The sequence below is a fragment of the Triplophysa dalaica genome, chromosome 10 (assembly GCF_015846415.1).
Source record: "Triplophysa dalaica isolate WHDGS20190420 chromosome 10, ASM1584641v1, whole genome shotgun sequence".
Lineage (NCBI taxonomy): Eukaryota > Metazoa > Chordata > Actinopteri > Cypriniformes > Nemacheilidae > Triplophysa > Triplophysa dalaica.
In genome coordinates this window covers 16834561-16852373 of record NC_079551.1, presented here as the reverse complement: position 1 = coordinate 16852373, position 17813 = coordinate 16834561, and the positions used below count along the sequence as shown (strand labels likewise).

Here is a 17813-nt window from a genome sequence, read left to right as displayed (position 1 = left end):
TACTGTGGGAGAAATTGTAATGCAAACATAGATTGGGGAATATTAGAAAAATGTGTTGTATACTGTACAATCTGTTCACAAAAAATGACTATAAAAGGTCTGTATCTCTGTGAGTTCTTCACAAACCACCAGCCATGAGAGGTGTTGTGTTTGCCTTGACAGTAGCCCTTGTGGGTAAGTGAAAGTTTTTCTTTTTAAGATTAAACTTGTTATTTTACAGAAAAACACATAGACAAAATGTGATTATAAAAATTTGTTGTCATATTTATTTCAGCATGTCAACAGATTAACCTTGGTAAGTATTATGATTTGGCTAACCACAGCACAGGCCTCTCAGCTTCAGATTCCCATCAGGTTTGAGTATGCTAATAGTGGTTGGAAAGGTATTTGCCCCAGCAGGAGTTGCCCTACTGTCATAACTTGCACAGAGGAATCCTCAACAGCCTTCAGCTCAACCTCAAGAAGACCCAGAATGTCTATGAACTGCAAGAGGTGAACAAATGACCCAAGTTCACTTTTATTCCATTTTAAAATGTGCAAACTAACTTGCATAGCTTCTCCTCTAAGGCTGGAGCTCAAGGAGTGTGCAGGACACACTATATCATCAATGAAGACCTAAAAGCCAACCATATCATTGTAACCAAGTCTAAGGACCTCAGCCACTGTCAGGAAAGAATCATGAAAGACATTGGCTTGGCATACACAGAGCGATGTGCCGAATGCACACGGGTAATACGAAATACTTTTATGACATATAATATATATATATATATATATATATTATATAATTTTTAATAAAATAAAAATGTTGAGGGTTATATTACTTTGTCTCTATTAACAGAGAGTCAAGAGTTTGATTGAAACTGCAACTTACAACTACATCATGAAACCAGCTGCCACCTGTGTTCTGATCACTGAAGCAACAGTTGAGGAAGTTCATCAGTTCTCACCCCTCAATGAGATCCATGGTGCTGCCATTATGGAAGCAAAGTATGACTGGTTCTCCTTTTAAGTTTAAATATTCCATACAAGTTTCACTTGTAAGATGTTAAGGCTGAGGAATCTTTTTCCAGACAAACCTTGGCTTTTGTTGAGATGGAGAAGACCCCTATTGTTCCCATCAAAGCTGATTACCTGCACCTGGATCCCTGCAGTATGAGTTTGGATCTGAGATTCTTCAGACACCCATTCAATTACTGAAGATCAGGGATGCACCAGCCCAGGTACACTTAATCATTGGCCTGCAAAGTCCTTACATAAAAGGTTAAACAGTGCATGTCTGACTTTTTAGATGTCCACTAAATATGGCCCTCAATTGTTCTAGATCATAGAGGTCCTGAAGCACTTGGTTGCTAACAATATGGCTATGGTTCATGATGATGCTCCCTTGAAGATTGTTCAGCTCATCCAACTCCTTTGTGTTGCCAAACTGGAGAACATTGAGGCTATCTGGGCTCAATTTAAGGACCAACCTATTTACAGGTACATTTCTTAAGTAATGTTAACAGCAACGTACTGTAAGCGTAGTTCTTTTAAACTATTGTTCTGTAAAGCGTTGGCTTTTGGATGCTCTTCCTGCTCCTGACACACCAGTCATTGTAAAATTCATTAAGTGAGTGGTCACTGTGTGGTGAACTTACCATTCCTGAATTCATACAAGCTCTTGTGATGGCTCTGCAAATGGTCAGTGCTGATTTGGAAACCATCCAGTTGACTGCTGTGGGAAAACTTTACTAGTCTCATAATGTGAATTTGCAAATATTGCCTGATTTAAGGTTAATATAATGAAATATTTCTAAAATCTCTCCTGTGATCATAAATGGCCAGGCTGTTAAAGTTGTAAATCAGTATAAATACCTTGAATTAGAAGATAAGGTGACCTTTAAGGCCCAGGAAGCAGCCCTGTGTAAGACAACTCATAAGAGGATATATTTTTTAAGGAAGTTACATAGTTTTTTTATGTGGATAGTACTTCTATGAAAATGTTTTGTTGTTGCTCTGTTGAATCTGCTTTTAGTTTTTCATTAGTGTGTAGGTATGGGTCATAGTACCTTAAATTATTTGGATGATGTGTCGAAATCCAGGGCTCTGAGTAAGGTTGATCTCATAATTAGTGACCCTAGTCTTCCCCTGAGAAAAGTTTTAATGTTGCTACCTTCATTCGTAGATAGCATATGCCACTTTGCTGGACAAATAGATTGTACAAGCTGCTATTAGATTTTTAAATGGTCTTAAATGTTTATAAAGTAATTGTTTCTTTATTGTTTTCTTTGTATTGTAATTCTATGTATTTCCACTGCTGTCTGTGAAAAAAATTGCCCCTAGGAAAATAATAAACATGACATTGATCTTTTCAAACAGAGTTTGGCGGTGCATGAGAAAATCGCCACAATCCCAGCAGTGCGTGAAGTGGTCATGCTTGGATATGGTTCTATGATCGGCAAGTATTGTATTGCAGTACTGAATTGCCCTGTTGAGCTCCTCAGAGTAAACACATCGATCCATCCTTATATTTTGATAAGAATTTATCGATAACTTTATTTTCTGATTTTATGTGCATTCAAACCCTCAGCCCATCCATGATATTGCTGCAGATGCCACTACCAAGAATAACATTCCTGAAATCTCTTTGGTTCTGAAAGTTCTGGGCAATGCCGGTCACCCTGCTAGTCTTAAAACGATCATGAAGCTCCTGCCAGGACTGAGAACTGCCCCTACTTCTCTGCCGATTAGAGTCCAGGTTGACGCCATCTTGGCACTGAGGAACATTGCCAAGAAAGAGCCAAAACTGGTAAATATCAGATGTTGTTGAAACTTTATCAAAAAACGGAGAGTAGTTAACTTATCTTGTTTCTCGCCTCAGGTTCAGCCAGTGGCTTTTCAGATCTTATTGGACAGAGCTCTCCACCCTGAAGCGCGCATGGTTGCTTGTATTGTTTTGTTTGAGACAAAACCCTGCAGTGGCTCTCTTTTCCAGTCTTGATGGTAATTTGAGGATTGAGCCAAACATGCATGTGGCAAGCTTTGCCTTTTCTCACATCAAGTCCTTGAAAAGAATCACTGCTCCTGATATGGCAGCTGTTTAAGAATAACAAGGACATTTTCAAATTCAATATTTAATCACTTCATTTGATCACAAGCCTTGATGTGATCGTGGTTTTCCATTTTTAGTGCTGGAGCAGCTAGTGTTGCCATCAAGCTCTTGAGTCCAAAGTTGGACAGACTTAGTTTACGTTCCAGCAGAGCTCTTACACTGGACATCTATCATAGTAAGTCAAAGCCACTGTAAATCATAATATTTGGTGACCACTAGGCACCATGAGCATTTGTTAAAATCATTATATTGACTATTCATTCAATTGGTTTCTCTGTCGATGTGAAGCTCATCTAATGATTGGAGCTGCTGTAAGTGCCTACATGATCAATGATGCCGCCACCATCCTGCCCAGAGCTGTTGTAGTTAAAGCACATGCCTACCTGGCTGGAGCTGCTGCTGATCTTTTTGAGGTGAGGCTCCAAAAAACATTTTCATGTTGTTTTAAAATGTTTAAAAAACTTTAATAAACGAATATTTTCTGAATATTTTAAACAGATTGGTTTGAGAACTGAAGGAATCCAGGAGGCCCTTCTGCAATCTCCTGCTGCTGATGAAAGTGTTGACCTTATCACAAAATTAAAGCGCACCCTGAGAGCCGTAAGTTATGTCTATTTAACAACAGTTGAAAGAAAAAGTATGTGAACCCTTTGGGCTTACTTGGATTTCTTCATAAATTGGTCATAAAATGTCTTCTGATCTTCATCTAAGTCACAACAATAGAGAAACACAGTCTGCTTAAACTAATACCGCACAAACATTATACGTTTTCATGTTTTTATTGAACACAATATGTAAACATTCATAGTGCAGGGTGGAAAAAGTATGTGAAACCCTAGGCTAATGACTTCTCCAAGAGCTAATTGGAGCCAGGAGTCAGACAACCTGGGGTCCAATCAATGTGATGAGATTGGATGTGTTGATTAAAGCTGGCCTGTCCAATAAAAAACACACACCAGTTTTGAGTTTGCTGTTCTGAAGAAGCGTTGTCTGATGTGAACCATGCCTCGCACAAAAGAGCTCTCAGAAGACCTACGATCAAGAATTGTTGACTTACATGCAGCTGGAAAGGGCTACAAAAGTATATCTAAAAGCCTTGATGTCCATGTGTCCACGGTAAGACAGATTGTCTACAAATGGAGAAAGTCCAGCACTGTTGCTACACTCCCTAGGCGTGGTCGTTCTGTAAAGATGACTGCAAGAGCACAGCGCAGAATGCTCAATGAGGTGAAGAAGAATCCTAGAGTGTCAGCTAAACACTTACAGAAATCTCTGGCACATGCTAACATTTTTGTTGACAAATCTACAATAAGGAAAACATTAAACAAGAATGGACTTCATGGGAGGACACCACGGAGGAAGCCACTGCTGTCCAAAAAAAACATTGCAGCACGTTTGAAGTTTGCAAAAGAGCACCTGGATGTTCCTCAGCACTACTGGCAAAACATTCTGTGGACAGATGAAACCAAAATTGAGTTGTTTGGAAAGAACACACAACGCTATGTGTGGAGAACAAAAGGCACAACACACCAACATCAAAACCTCATCCCAACTGTGAAATATGGTGGAGGGGGCATCATGGTTTGGGGCTGCTTTGCTGCCTCAGGCCCTGGACGGATTACTGTCATCGATGGAAAAATGAATTCCAAAGTTTATCAAGACATTTTGCAGGAAAACTTAAGACCATCTGTCCGCCAACTGAAGCTTAACAGAGGATGGACGATGCAACAGGACAACGACCCAAAGCATAGAAGTAAATCAACAACAGAATGGCTTCAACAGAAGAAAATACGCCTTCTGGAGTGGCCCAGTCAGAGTCCTGACCTCAACCCGATTGAGATGCTGTGGCATGACCTCAAGAGAGCGATTCAAACCAGACATCCCAAGAATATTGCTGAACTGAAACACTTTTGTAAAGAGGAATGGTCCAAAATTTCCTGACCGTTGTGCAGGTCTGATCTGCAACTATAGGAAACGTTTGGTTGAGGTTATTGCTGCCAAAGGAGGGTCAACCAGTTATTAAACCCAAAGGTTCACATACTTTTTCCACCCTGCACTATGAATGTTTACATATTGTGTTCAATAAAAACATGAAAACTTATAATGTTTGTGCGGTATTAGTTTAAGCAGACTGTGTTTCTCTATTGTTGTGACGTAGATGAAGATCAGAACACATTTTATGACCAATTTATGAAGAAATCCAAGTAAGCCCGAAGGGTTCACATACTTTTTCTTTCAACTGTATTTGCAGATCGTAGTTGTATGCTGGTAGAAACATGCATCTTACCTTGCATGTCAACTTCTCAAGCTCACTAGCTGGAAGGCTCTGCCAAACAACCAGCCATTGGCTTCAGCCTACATCAAAATACTTGGACATGATAGATCCAACTATGAGATATGGCTTGTAGATCTTATAGATCTAAACTTTGAGTCCAGTTTCACTAGATCTCTCTCCGTCAGGGACAAATTACACCTGGAGATATCAACTCCGTTGTGAGTCAATCCTTTAACCCAAACAACAGGGAGATATAGAGCTGAAGGGAAGAACAGCAGGCAGGAGACGAAGTGATGTTAAATAGACAGACAAATGATTTATTGAATAATCTCAGTTGTGTGTTGATGCTCAGTCAAGCTCTGCCAAACTTCGTCTGACTAGAAACAGATTCAATATGTGTTTCCAACCATTCAAGATTACAGTATCAAAACATTGTCTCATGACACTACCATGGACCTTGAGATGGAGACCAATGGATACTCATATCAGCATAAGACACAATACAACTCCCAATTAAACAACAGGAAAGTAAGGAGCAAATAATATGAATAGAAGTGAATAATAAAATAAATGAATGAATACATATGATGAATATTGTAATAAATGTGATAAATGAAATAGAATAATAAAATGAATTAAACAAGAAACAATGTATGTTTCTATCCAGATCTATCAGACAAGAAGTAGCTTTTGTCAACATTGACAAGACCATCATTGAACAAGCAATACCGGTATTATTATGTACTTCATGTCCCCTCTCTCATTACTACAAGTCTGAGATCTGGTTTACCTGGGGTCCAGAGTGTCAACAATATGCAATCATTGCCAAAGCTGAAGCTGGTGTTCTTGGAAAATTTCCTGCTGCCCGTCTGGAGGTGGAATGGGAAAGGATTCCAATGATTGTCACCACTTATGCTAAAAAGTAATGTTAATCAGCAGCATATTCTTGAGCTGTTGTTAAAAATGAAATGCACTGATTATCTTTTCTCTTTGTACCACTTCTCAATTAGGCTGTCTAAGCATATCCCTATGGCAGCTCTCAAGGCGGGATTCAACCTCGAAAGAGTCATGAACAGTGAGAAAGAGATTGAACTGACTGCACCCTGCCAACTCAAAGGACTCTGAATGTCATTTCCACAGGTGAGAAGCTGATAGTTTGTCCTTCTATTGTTTAAGATATGACATAAAAACAACTAACTTATTTTGTTCATACTGCTCTAGATGACCCTGTCAAGAATGACCATTCATCTTCCCTACACTGTCCCCATCAATCCGGATGGAACTCTTTCTATTCACATTGATGAAGATATTCTGACCTGGCTTAAGAACCATCTGAAGGAATAATAGCAAATGTAAAAACGAAAAAAAAAATCTGAAGAATGTGTAACTGTTCATGTGGCATTGATTGTTGTAGAAATGTAATTGTTGTAAAGTAATGCTTATAAATCTTCAGCAAGTGTCAGTGATGGTGTAAATTGCTGTCTCCTTATAATAATATCAAGCCAAGCTCACAATAAATTAAAGTTAAAATATTTCAATCAAAGCATACATTTCAGTGATTTTGAATTCAGAAACAAGGGGAGAGGGGGCGATTTCAAACAAGTGAGGAAGTCTTCTGTGCAACCTAAAACTGCCATTTTATAGCTATACAACTATAACTCTACACTGGCAAACATTTAACATAACTCTTATCAGTAAACAAAGAACAAAATGAATGGAAAACATAATAAAAAGCAACAAAGTCCTAGGTTTAGTAAAAAAGAGCAAGTTTTTGTCAACTTTGAAGATTGCTCTACATCTACAGTTGAAAAGAAAGTACAAATGTACTGAATTCTGTGGTTTTACAAACAGTACCAGGACATAAAAACCCTCATGCCCTAGATTTTAAAATTACGTAGATGCAACCTCAGCTGAAAAACAACACATTACATAATCAATTGTGTCACTAATCTAACAAGAAACAGGCAACCATGAAGAAGCCATCAACTACTTTACTGCATCGGCAAGTGTTAGCAGCTGCATTATGCAGAAACTTGGCCAGTTTGTTAATCTGGAGTATTCATCAATGATTTGAGAGGCAACTGCTGGAAATGATTTATCTGGGAGGGGGTAAAAGAGATAATTAAAAAAACAATCTTCCAACAAATCTTCCTAGAAATGGATGTCCCAGCAAATTCTAACCTCATTTAGCATGTTAAATGTTTAAAGATCATACAATTAGAAAAAAAACCTAATGTATACAGTAGTTTAGGAAGGGCTGTCAAGAAAAAGCCTCTTCTCTATTAAAAGAACATGGAAGCATGGCTTAGGTTTGCAACTCCATCTGAACCACAAGTCCTAGTCCATAAAGAAAAAAACAGACACAGCATATTAGCACAAACACCTCATACAAACTATCAAGCACGGTTAAGGCATGATGGTTTGTGCTTGTTTCGACATTGTTTTTGACCTTGCAGTCAATCGAGTATTTCACTGTTTCTAGATCCTATAGACTATGGTTCTTTTTGTCACTGGTCAAGTGTATCTGTCATACATCTCACATTATTTATTGTCTCTGGACAATGTGTGAAATATTTTTGTAGTGAAGAATGACAGTAATATGCAGTGTACCAGTAATTTTGTTGACAAAATCTATTGTTTTCACTCACAGAAATGAATAACCAAATAAAATATAATTTATGATAATGAAAACTAGGGGGGCACGGTGGCTTAGTGGTTAGCACATTCGCCTCCAGGGTTGGGGTTGGGGGTTCGATTCCCGCTTCCGACTTGTGTGTGTGGAGTTTGCATGTTCTCCCCGTGCCTCGGGGGTTTCCTCCCCTGGTCCAAAGACATGCATGGTAGGTTGATTGGCATCTCTGGAAAAATTGTCCGGAGGGCGTGAGGGCGTGAGGGCGTGAGGGTGAGGGTGTGAGGGCGTGAGGGCGTGAGGGTGAGGGTGTGAGGGTGTGAGGGCGTGAGGGTGAGGGTGTGAGGGTGTGAGGGTGTGAGGGTGTGAGTGAATGAGTGACTGTGTGTGCCCTGCGATGGGTTGGCACTCCATCCAGGGTGTATCCTGCCTTGATGCCCGATGACTCCTGAGATAGGCGCAGGCTCCCTGTGACCCGAGGTAGTTCGGATAAGCGGTAGAAAATGGAATGGAATAATGAAAACTATAATAAAAATATACTCATCAACTAAAAACGAGACAAAATGCAAGGGATCTAATCAACATTAAATCATTGTCTGGAGTTTAGATGTACATGGAGGCACCTGCTGGATGATAGATGATAAAACCTACAAAAATAAAGCAAGACTGCAGGCGAGTTACCCCGAAACGCACTAAGGGCAGTAAATACAACCACTAGCGGTTTTATATTGCCAACGTTATCCGCTAAGTGAGCTGGTGCATAATGTAAAAATGCAACATAAGCTAAAAGAAAACAAGCGCTGTACTTTGCTAATTAGAGAAGTGACGAAGTGAGTTTGATTATGCATTAAATGATTTAACTATGTAACATGCTTGCATGATTGAAGAGATGGACTACAATTCATGTGAGATGTCTTTTCGAAAGTTTTGTTGGGGTTCACTTGATGCTTTGACGTATATTTTTAATTGAATCTCACTACCTGAGCAAACATTGTAGTGCTAAATGGCAAGTGTGCTACACAAACGGTCATTGCAAAAGAGGCTGGCTGTTCACAGAGCTCTGTGTCCAAGCACAATAATAGAGATGCGCAGGGAAGGAAAAGATGTGGTAGAAAAAAATTGTACAAGCAATAGGGATAGAACCAAAAAGGACTGGACTGCTGCTGAGTGGTCCAAAGTTATGTTCTCTGATGAAAGTAAATTTTGCATTTGAAAAAATCAGGGTCCCACAGTCTGGAGGAAGAGAGGAGAGGCACAGAATCCACGTTGCTTGAGGTCCAGTATAAAGTTTCCACAGTCAGTGATGGTTTGGGGTGGCATGTCATCTGCTGGTGTTGGTCCACTGGGTTTTCTGAGGTCCAAGGTCAACACAGCCATATACCTGGAAGTTTTAGAGCACTTCATACTTCCTGCTGCTGACCAACTTTATGGAGATTCAGATTTCATTTCCCAACAGGACTTGGCACCTGCACACAGTGCCAACGCTTCCAGTACCTGGTTTAAGGACCTGCTCTTAATTGGCCAGCAAACTGCCGCTGGCTTGCAACTGTTTTAAAAAAGTCTGGCGGGGAAAGAGTTAAAACAGAGTGTACTTTTCCACGAATGTAGTTTTAAAGTCCATCACTTTTTATTTTATTTGCTATTGAGTAAAACAAATAAATTAACATGGACGATACTTATTTGATGACATGATTACAGGTCAGGGTGAACTAACATTAAACAAAGCTTAACGCAATCAAACTTAAGTTTGTGCAAATTGCTGTTTACCTAAATTATGTAAGCTTATATTTAAAATGTGGGTAACACTTAACAATAAGGGTCCATGAATAATCATGTACTAATATCTGAATTAATACTTAATTCCACATGAATTTATGAAGAGTGCAGAACTAACCAAGAACTCACAAAGGGCTTAACCTTAGCTAATACCGGAGTCATGATGATTCATGTGTTAATACTGCTGAGGTTTACTAAATTTTAGTACATGTTTGTTAGTTAATGTATTAATTAACACCTGGAGGTAAAGCTTACCAAATCGACCCTGTAATTAAAAACAAGTTCTTCTCAGTACTTGTAATGAGTATTTTGTTTAATATAAATTACCATGTAAAATTGTATCACACTTTTATTACTTTTAATCTAACATGTCACGCTGGTGCTGCTTGATTAGTGGTGGTCCTCCAATTACAAAATTTTATTGAGAGTGGGGCAATCATAAAAACAGAAGAGTATGTGACTGTGCATAAATGTACTAAATTGCTAGCAATGTGATCTTGATAACCTGATATTTTGAGTGATTTTATGCTGTATTTCCTTCAACATGCCACTTTACTGCAGCTTCATTACATGCAAAAACAGACTACAGTTCCTGATCTTTACCTTCATTTCCTTCTTTTATTGCTGAGATGATCATTTTAAAATCACAATCAACTTGTGTAGAATCTTGAGATACAGATGCATTAGCAGGACATGAGCTAATGTCAGTAAACGGCTAGTTAATAGGGAATTAACCATCACGAACCCATTCAAGTAAAGTTATGACATTGACCTGAAAGATGACATGACAGGCCAGGGTGACCTAACTTCTAATTGATATCTATGTACAAATCAGTTGACCGACTGTTAATAATTCATTTAAAAATAACACTTGGTTAGCAAGAAAGTAGTATAAAAGGTGTGTCCCTTTGTGGTGTTCCTCACAAACCACTAGCCATGAGAGCTGTTGTGCTTGCCTTGACTGTGGCCCTTGTGGGTAAGTAGACTTATATATTTATTAAACATATAATGAGAAAACTTCTTAAAATTAAATGTGATTTTTCATGTTTATTGTCCTTTTAATTTCAGCTTGTCAACAGATTAGCCTTGGTAAGTATAATGATTTTATTTGTTAGTTTATTTGTAGGTTTTTATGATTGTTTAAAGTAGAAATTAATTAAAATTAGCCACAATAATATGCTCAATTATTTTTAGTTCCTGAGTTTGCCGTTGACAAGACCTATGTGTACAAGTATGAGGCTCAGCTCTTGGGCGGCCTCCCTCAAGAAGGTCTGGCCAGAGCAGGAATTAAAGTCAGCAGCAAGGTTCTTCTCACCGCAGTGACAGAAAATATCTTCCTGATTAAGGTAAATTTGACAAAGAACTTTGTCTTTTTAAGTTTTATTTCGAGGCAAAACAAAAATGTACTACATCAGCAAGCACATTACCCTACCATCCATTAAGTGAAAATGTTTCCATTCAGCTCGTGGATCCTCTGCTCTTTGAGTATGGTGGCATCTGGCCCAAGGATCCTTTTGTTCCTTCCACTAAGTTAACCACAGCACTGGCCGCTCAACTTCAGATTCCCATCAAGTTTGAGTATGCTAATGGTGTGGTTGGAAAGGTATTTGCACCAGCAGGAGTGTCCCCTACTGTCATGAACTTGCACAGAGGAATCCTCAACATCCTTCAGCTCAACCTCAAGAAGACCCAGAACGTCTATGAACTGCAAGAGGTGAGAAATTGATCAAATTGATTCACCATTTTGAGTTGTGCAAACTAATTTCTTTGGCATCTCCTTAAAGGCTGGGACTCAAGGAGTGTGCAGGACACAATATGTCATAAATGAAGATCTAAAGGACAATCATATTATTGTCACCAAGTCTAAGGACCTCAGCCACTGTCAGGAAAGAATCATGAAGGACATTGGCTTGGCATACGCAGAAAGATGTGCTGAATGCACAAGGGTAATGCAAAAGACTGGAGGAAAAAAGTATGGATTTACTTGATCGAATAAAATGTTGTTAAAATGTTTTCTCTATCAACAGAGAGTCAAGAGTTTGATTGAAACAGCATCTTACAACTACATCATGAAACCAGCTGCCACCGGTGTTCTGATCACTGAAGCAACAGTTAAGGAAGTTCATCAGTTCTCACCCCTCAATGAGATCCATGGTGCTGCCATTATGGAAACAAAGTATGACTGGTTCTCTCTTTAAGTTGCAATATTCTATACAAGTTTCACACGTAAGATGTTAAGGCTGAGGAATCTTTTTCCAGACAAAACTTGGCTTTTGTTGAGATGGAGAAGACCCCTGTTGTTCCCATCAAAGCTGATTACCTGCACCGTGGATCCCTGCAGTATGAGTTTGGATCTGAGATTCTTCAGACACCCATTCAATTACTGAAGATCAGCGATGCACCAGCCCAGGTTAAAGTCCCTAATTGAAAAAAAATCCAGGTTTAATCGTGCATGTCGCTGACTGTTTGGACGTCCACTAAAAATGGCCATCTATTCTTCTAGATTATAGAGGTCCTGAAGCACTTGGTTGCTAACAATATGGCAATGGTCCATGATGACGCTCCTCTGAAGTTTGTTCAGCTCATCCAGCTCCTCCGTGTTGCCACACTGGAGAACATTGAGGCTATCTGGGCTCAATTTAAGGACCAACCTATTTACAGGTACATTTACAATTAACATTATTTTACAATATACAATAGTTCACTGGAGCAGTTTATTTTATTATTTAACTAAAACGTTGTTTTGTTAGGCGCTGGCTTCTGGAAGCTCTTCCCGCTGTCGGCACACCAGTCATTGTAAAGTTCATTAAGGAGAAGTTTCTGGCTCATGAACTTACCATTCCTGAATTCATTCAGGCACTTGTGATGGCTCTGCAAATGGTCACTTCTGATTTGGAAACTATCCAGTTGACTGCTGTGGGTACATTTTACAATTGTAAATTGTAAAAAATGGGAAATAGCAAATATAGCCAGAGCTGAGCATGATTAAAGGTTAATATAATACAATCTTTTCAAACAGAGTTTGGCTGTGCATGAGAAAATCGCCACAATCCCAGCAGTGCGTGAAGTGGTCATGCTTGGATATGGTTCTATGATCGCCAAGCACTGTATTGCAGTACCCAACTGCCCTGTTGAGCTCCTCAGAGTAAACACATCAATCCATCCTTATATTTTGATAACATATGTCATTTACTATATTTTCTAATTTTATGTGCATTCAAACCCTCAGCCCATCCATGACATTGCTTCAAATGCCATTGCCAAAAATGACATTCCTGAAATCTCACTGGTTCTGAAAGTTCTGGGCAATGCCGGTCACCCTGGTAGTCTTAAAACAATCATGAAGCTTCTGCCAGGACTGAGAACTGCTGCTACTACTCTGCCCATTAGAGTCCAGGTTGATGCCATCTTGGCACTGAGAAATATTGCCAAAAAAGAGCCCAAACTGGTAAATATCAGATGTTGTTGAAACTTTATCAAAAAACGAACAGCAGTTAACTTATCTTGTTTCTCACCTCAGGTTCAGCCAGTGGCTTTGCAGATCTTATTGGACAGAGCTCTCCACCCTGAAGTGCGGATGGTTGCTTGTATTGTTTTGTTTGAGACAAAACCCTCAGTGGCTCTTGTTTCCAGTCTTGCTGGTGCTTTGAGGATTGAGCCAAACATGCATGTGGCAAGCTTTGCCTATTCTCACATCAAGTCCTTGACCAGAATCACTGCTCCTGATATGGCAGCTGTGTAAGAATAACAAGGACATTTTCAAATTCAATATTTTGTTGCTTCATTTGAACACAAGCCTTGATGTGATCATGGTTTTTCATTTTTAGTGCTGGAGCAGCTAGTGTTGCCATCAAGCTCTTGAGCCCTAAGTTGGACAGACTTAGTTTCCGTTTCAGCAGAGCTCTTACACTGGACATCTATCATAGTAAGTCACAGACACGGTAAATCATGATATTCAGTGATAAACAGGAACCACGAACACTTGTTAAAATCTTTATATTGACTATTCATACAATTGTTTTCACTGTCGATGTGAAGCTCCTCTAATGATTGGAGCTGCTGGTAGTGCCTACATGATCAATGATGCCGCCACCATCCTGCCTAGAGCTGTTGTAGCTAAAGCACGTGCCTACCTGGCTGGAGCTGCTGCTGATGTTTTTGAGGTGGGGCTCCGAAAACCTTTTTCTTTTTGTTTGAAAATGTCCTAATCAAATTTCTTAAGGTATAACAGAATATTTTAAACAGATTGGTGTAAGAACGGAAGGAATCCAAGAGGCTCTTCTGCAATCTCCTGCTGCTGATGAAAGTGTTGACCGTATGACAAAAGTAAAGCGCACTCTGAGAGCAGTAAGTTGTCTAATGTCTATTTAACTGTTTGGACTATTTGTACTTATAGGCAAAATGCATTTTTTACAATTTACATCATGCTTTCATTTCAACTTCTCAAGATCACTAACTGGAAAGCTCTGCCAACTAATCAGCCATTGGCTTCAGCCTACGTCAAGTTATTTGGACAAGAAGTGGCTTTTGTCAACATTGACAAGACTGTCATTGAACAAGCAATACCGGTATTGTGATGTACTTTATGTCCCCTCTCTCATTACTGTAGGGTACAGATTACAAAAAAATTATGTTTCTCATAAATACCATTCCCTAGCTTGCCACTGGATCCAGACCACGTGAACTTTTGAAGGAAGCCCTTAAAGCATTGCAGGAAGGAATTGCCATGCAGTATGCCAAACCTCTGCTAGCAGCCGAAGTGCGTCGTATCTTTCCAACAGCAGCTGGTGTGCCCATGGAGTTCAGTTTTTACACTGCGGCTGTTGCTGCTGCAACTGTCAATGGTGAATATTTTGCTTTATTTCATGTTCTTTGCTAGTTTATGAGACAACATTTTCATGTTGTGCTGTTTATTCCTCCAGTGAAGGCCACTATTACACCTCCTCTTCCGGAACACCTGGAGACATTCACTCATGAGCAGTTGAAGAGGACTGACGTTCAACTGGTAGCTGAAGCAAGACCAAGGTAAACAGTAATAGCTATATACATGAAGATGAATACAGTAAAATATGAAAATATATAGCAATTTTCAAACACAACCTCCCTTCTTCTTTCAGTGTTGCTCTGCAGACTTTTGCTGTGATGGGAATAAACACTGCCTTCATCCAAGCTGCTGTAATGGCCAAAGGAAAGATCCGTACAATCCTCCCTGGAAAAATAGCTGCTAGAGCTGACATTCTCAAAGGCAACTACAAGGTGGAGGCCCTGCCTGTTGATGTTCCTGAACATATTGCTGACATGAGGTAAACAAGTCTTTAACACTGATGTGGCAAAAATGTTGAATGAAGTTTCTTGTGGTAGCTAAAAGTTTCCCATCTTTTTTCGACAGCTTTGAAACCTTTGCTGTGGTCAGAAATATTGAAAACCCTGCTTCTGAGAGGATTGTTCCCTTGGTACCAGAGTTGTCTGTGCAAAACTACCACACACCTATTGTAAGCTGATCTGAGGTTTCTCTGGACTTAGATATGTAAAAAACTTTTGAGTATTTATTTACTCAAAGCTTTCTTTTTCTTTTCAGTCTTCTGAGATCACTGGGTATGATATGTCAGCTGAGGTTCCTCTGAGAGCTCCTGCTCCACTGCACAAGACCCTCTGTCTTGTCGTCCCATATATTGAAATCAAGGGATGCGTTGAGGTGCACTCACACAATGCTGCTTTTATCAAGAATGCTACTCTCTTCTATATATTAGGAAAGCACTCAGTGCGTGCTGCAGTGGCCAGAGGTATTCTTTCAATTCTCTTTTATATTTCATTATTCCCCAGGAAAAAAATCATTAATGGTTTGCCTTGTTACTTGCAGGTGATGGTCCTGCAGTTGAAAGACTCGAGCTTGAGGTTCAAGTTGGTCCTAGAGCTGCTGAGAGACTCCTAAAGCAAATCAACCTTGTTGATGAGGAAACTCCAGAGGGAAAGACCATCCTGATGAAACTGAGGGAAATCCTGGACACTGAAGCCAAAAATGCTCCTGTTTCTTCTAAAAGTAGCAGCAGCAGCAGCAGCAGAAGTAGCCGCAGCAGTTCCAGCAGTTCAAGCTCCTCAATGTCCAGCTCTCGCTTAACTGAGGTATTGACATGAGATGTTTCCTGTTCATTAGATATCATATAAAAACATATGTATTCATTATCTTATATATGTATGTTTAGGCCACTATCACTGAACCCTTCAGGAAATTCCACAAAAATCGGGTAACTAAAGAATTACCATTGTAAAGAATATTGTTATTTTGTTTATTTGATTGTGATATTTTACTTGTAAAATATAATTTGGATTACAGTACATGGCACCACATAGAGCCTCAAAGGCAGTAAGCAGTGGAAGCGCAGCATCAAGTTTTGAGGCCATTCAGAAACAAGTGAGTCTGTGATGTTCATAATAAAAAATCCCAAAATGAATATGTTCCCCTAAAATGTCCAATTTATGTTTTCAGGCTAAGTTCCTTGGAAATGCTGCTCCACCTGTTTTTGCTATTATTGCCCGTGCTGTTAGAGTTGACCACAAAATGTTGGGCTACCAACTTGGTGCTTACTTTGACAAGTCAACAGCAAGAGTTCAGCTTATTGTTTCCTCAATTGCTGAAAATGACAACATGAAGATCTGTGCTGATGGTGTCCTCCTGAGCAAGCACAAAGTCACTGTAAGGCTGGAACTCTTGTGATTCTATAAATATGATCAATTATTGAATTACTTCAACAAAGCACAAATGTTCTTTTCAGGCCAAGGTTGCCTGGGGTCCAGAGTGTCAACAATATGCAATCATTGCCAAAGCCGAAGCTGGTGTTCTTGGAGAATTTCCTGCTGCCCGTCTGGAGGTGGAATGGGAAAGGATTCCAATGATTGTCACCACTTATGCTAAAAAGTAATGTTAATCAGCAGCATATTCTTGAGATATCTTAAAAATGAAATGCACTGATTATCTTTTCTCTTTGTACCACTTCTCAATTAGGCTGTCCAAGCATATCCCTATGGCAGCTCTCAAGGCGGGATTCAACCTCGAAAGAGTCATGAACAGTGAGAAAGAGATTGAACTGACTGCAGCCTTGCCAACTCAAAGGACTCTGAATGTCATTGCTAGGATTCCACAGGTGAGAGGCTGATAGTATGTCCTTCAATTATTTAAGATATGACACAAAAACAACCAACTTATTTTGATTCTGCTTCTCTAGATGACACTGTCAAGAATGGCCATTCATCTTCCCTACGCTGTCCCCATCAATCCGGATGGAACTCTTTCTATTCACATTGATGAGGATTTTTTGACCTGGCTTAAGAACCATCTGAAGGAGTAACAAAAAAGTGTGAATCAGAATTTACTTCTGAAGACTGGAACAGTATTTATCAAGTTTTTGATGTTGTTGTTGACAGTTTAATGAAACATGTAACATGTATTGGAATCTATCTAATGTACAATTATTAAATGTTCTGCATTTTAGTGATGTGTGAATTGCTTTTATTTTACAATTTACATTATAAGATGGGTGGAACATTAATATCAGTCCAACGGCAGGGTGCAATGGTGTAGCAAAGGTTTCAGAGTGTTCAGTCTTAAACTCTTTAAACTTTTACACTAACCCATTTTACATAGATTATACCCTTCAATCGATGAAACCTCAATTCAAGATTAAACCTATATTATGATCATGATTTTAATGAACTTGCGAATATCCAAGTATTTTCCTCTATAATATTCATTCATTAGGAAGTGATACCTGCTTAGAGTGTCAGACCAGCTGTTAATATAACAATCTCAAACTTGCCAAATGTATCATTAGGTCAATCGCCACTGGTTTTTAACAATGCTTGTAATTGCTTTAAATCGTAATATAGCCCTTACCTTATACTGACAACTAAATAACAACAATAATAACAATAATATACAGAGTTTTTTATATTCATTATAAAAATTTGACTCCATGAATACATGATTCCTCCCTATGGAATACACAGAGTACGACAGGTACAACACATATTTTGATACCATG

General features: G+C 39.2%; 1 protein-coding gene and 1 pseudogene across 1 annotated transcript; both read left to right on the top strand.

Moving 5' to 3' along the window:
* Positions 1–304: 304 nt before the first annotated feature.
* Positions 305–6735, top strand: LOC130430668 (vitellogenin-like; annotated as a pseudogene).
* A 3957-nt stretch (positions 6736–10692) lies between these two features.
* Positions 10693–17120, top strand: LOC130429624 (vitellogenin-like). Its single transcript, XM_056758289.1, has 28 exons — positions 10693–10750; positions 10843–10863; positions 10969–11120; positions 11237–11488; positions 11559–11720; positions 11802–11950; positions 12034–12184; positions 12278–12435; positions 12525–12690; positions 12794–12919; positions 13004–13222; positions 13295–13512; positions 13602–13699; positions 13813–13937; positions 14020–14121; positions 14223–14342; positions 14432–14618; positions 14697–14799; positions 14892–15077; positions 15164–15266; positions 15353–15557; positions 15635–15897; positions 15978–16019; positions 16109–16186; positions 16262–16468; positions 16548–16690; positions 16778–16916; positions 16998–17120. The coding sequence occupies exons 1-28, from the start codon at positions 10711–10713 to the stop codon at positions 17118–17120; spliced, it is 4038 nt and encodes a 1345-aa protein (XP_056614267.1). The 5' UTR covers positions 10693–10710.
* The last annotated feature ends 693 nt before the right edge of the window (positions 17121–17813 follow it).

Excerpts from the sequence above, each read along its gene's own strand:
- LOC130429624 (XM_056758289.1), top strand. The coding sequence starts at position 10,711 with ATGAGAGCTGTTGTGCTTGCCTTGACTGTGGCCCTTGTGG. Across the intron at positions 11,721-11,801 it reads GATGTGCTGAATGCACAAGG|AGAGTCAAGAGTTTGATTGA; the intron begins GTAATGCAAAAG and ends CTCTATCAACAG. Across the intron at positions 16,691-16,777 it reads GTCACCACTTATGCTAAAAA|GCTGTCCAAGCATATCCCTA; the intron begins GTAATGTTAATC and ends CTTCTCAATTAG.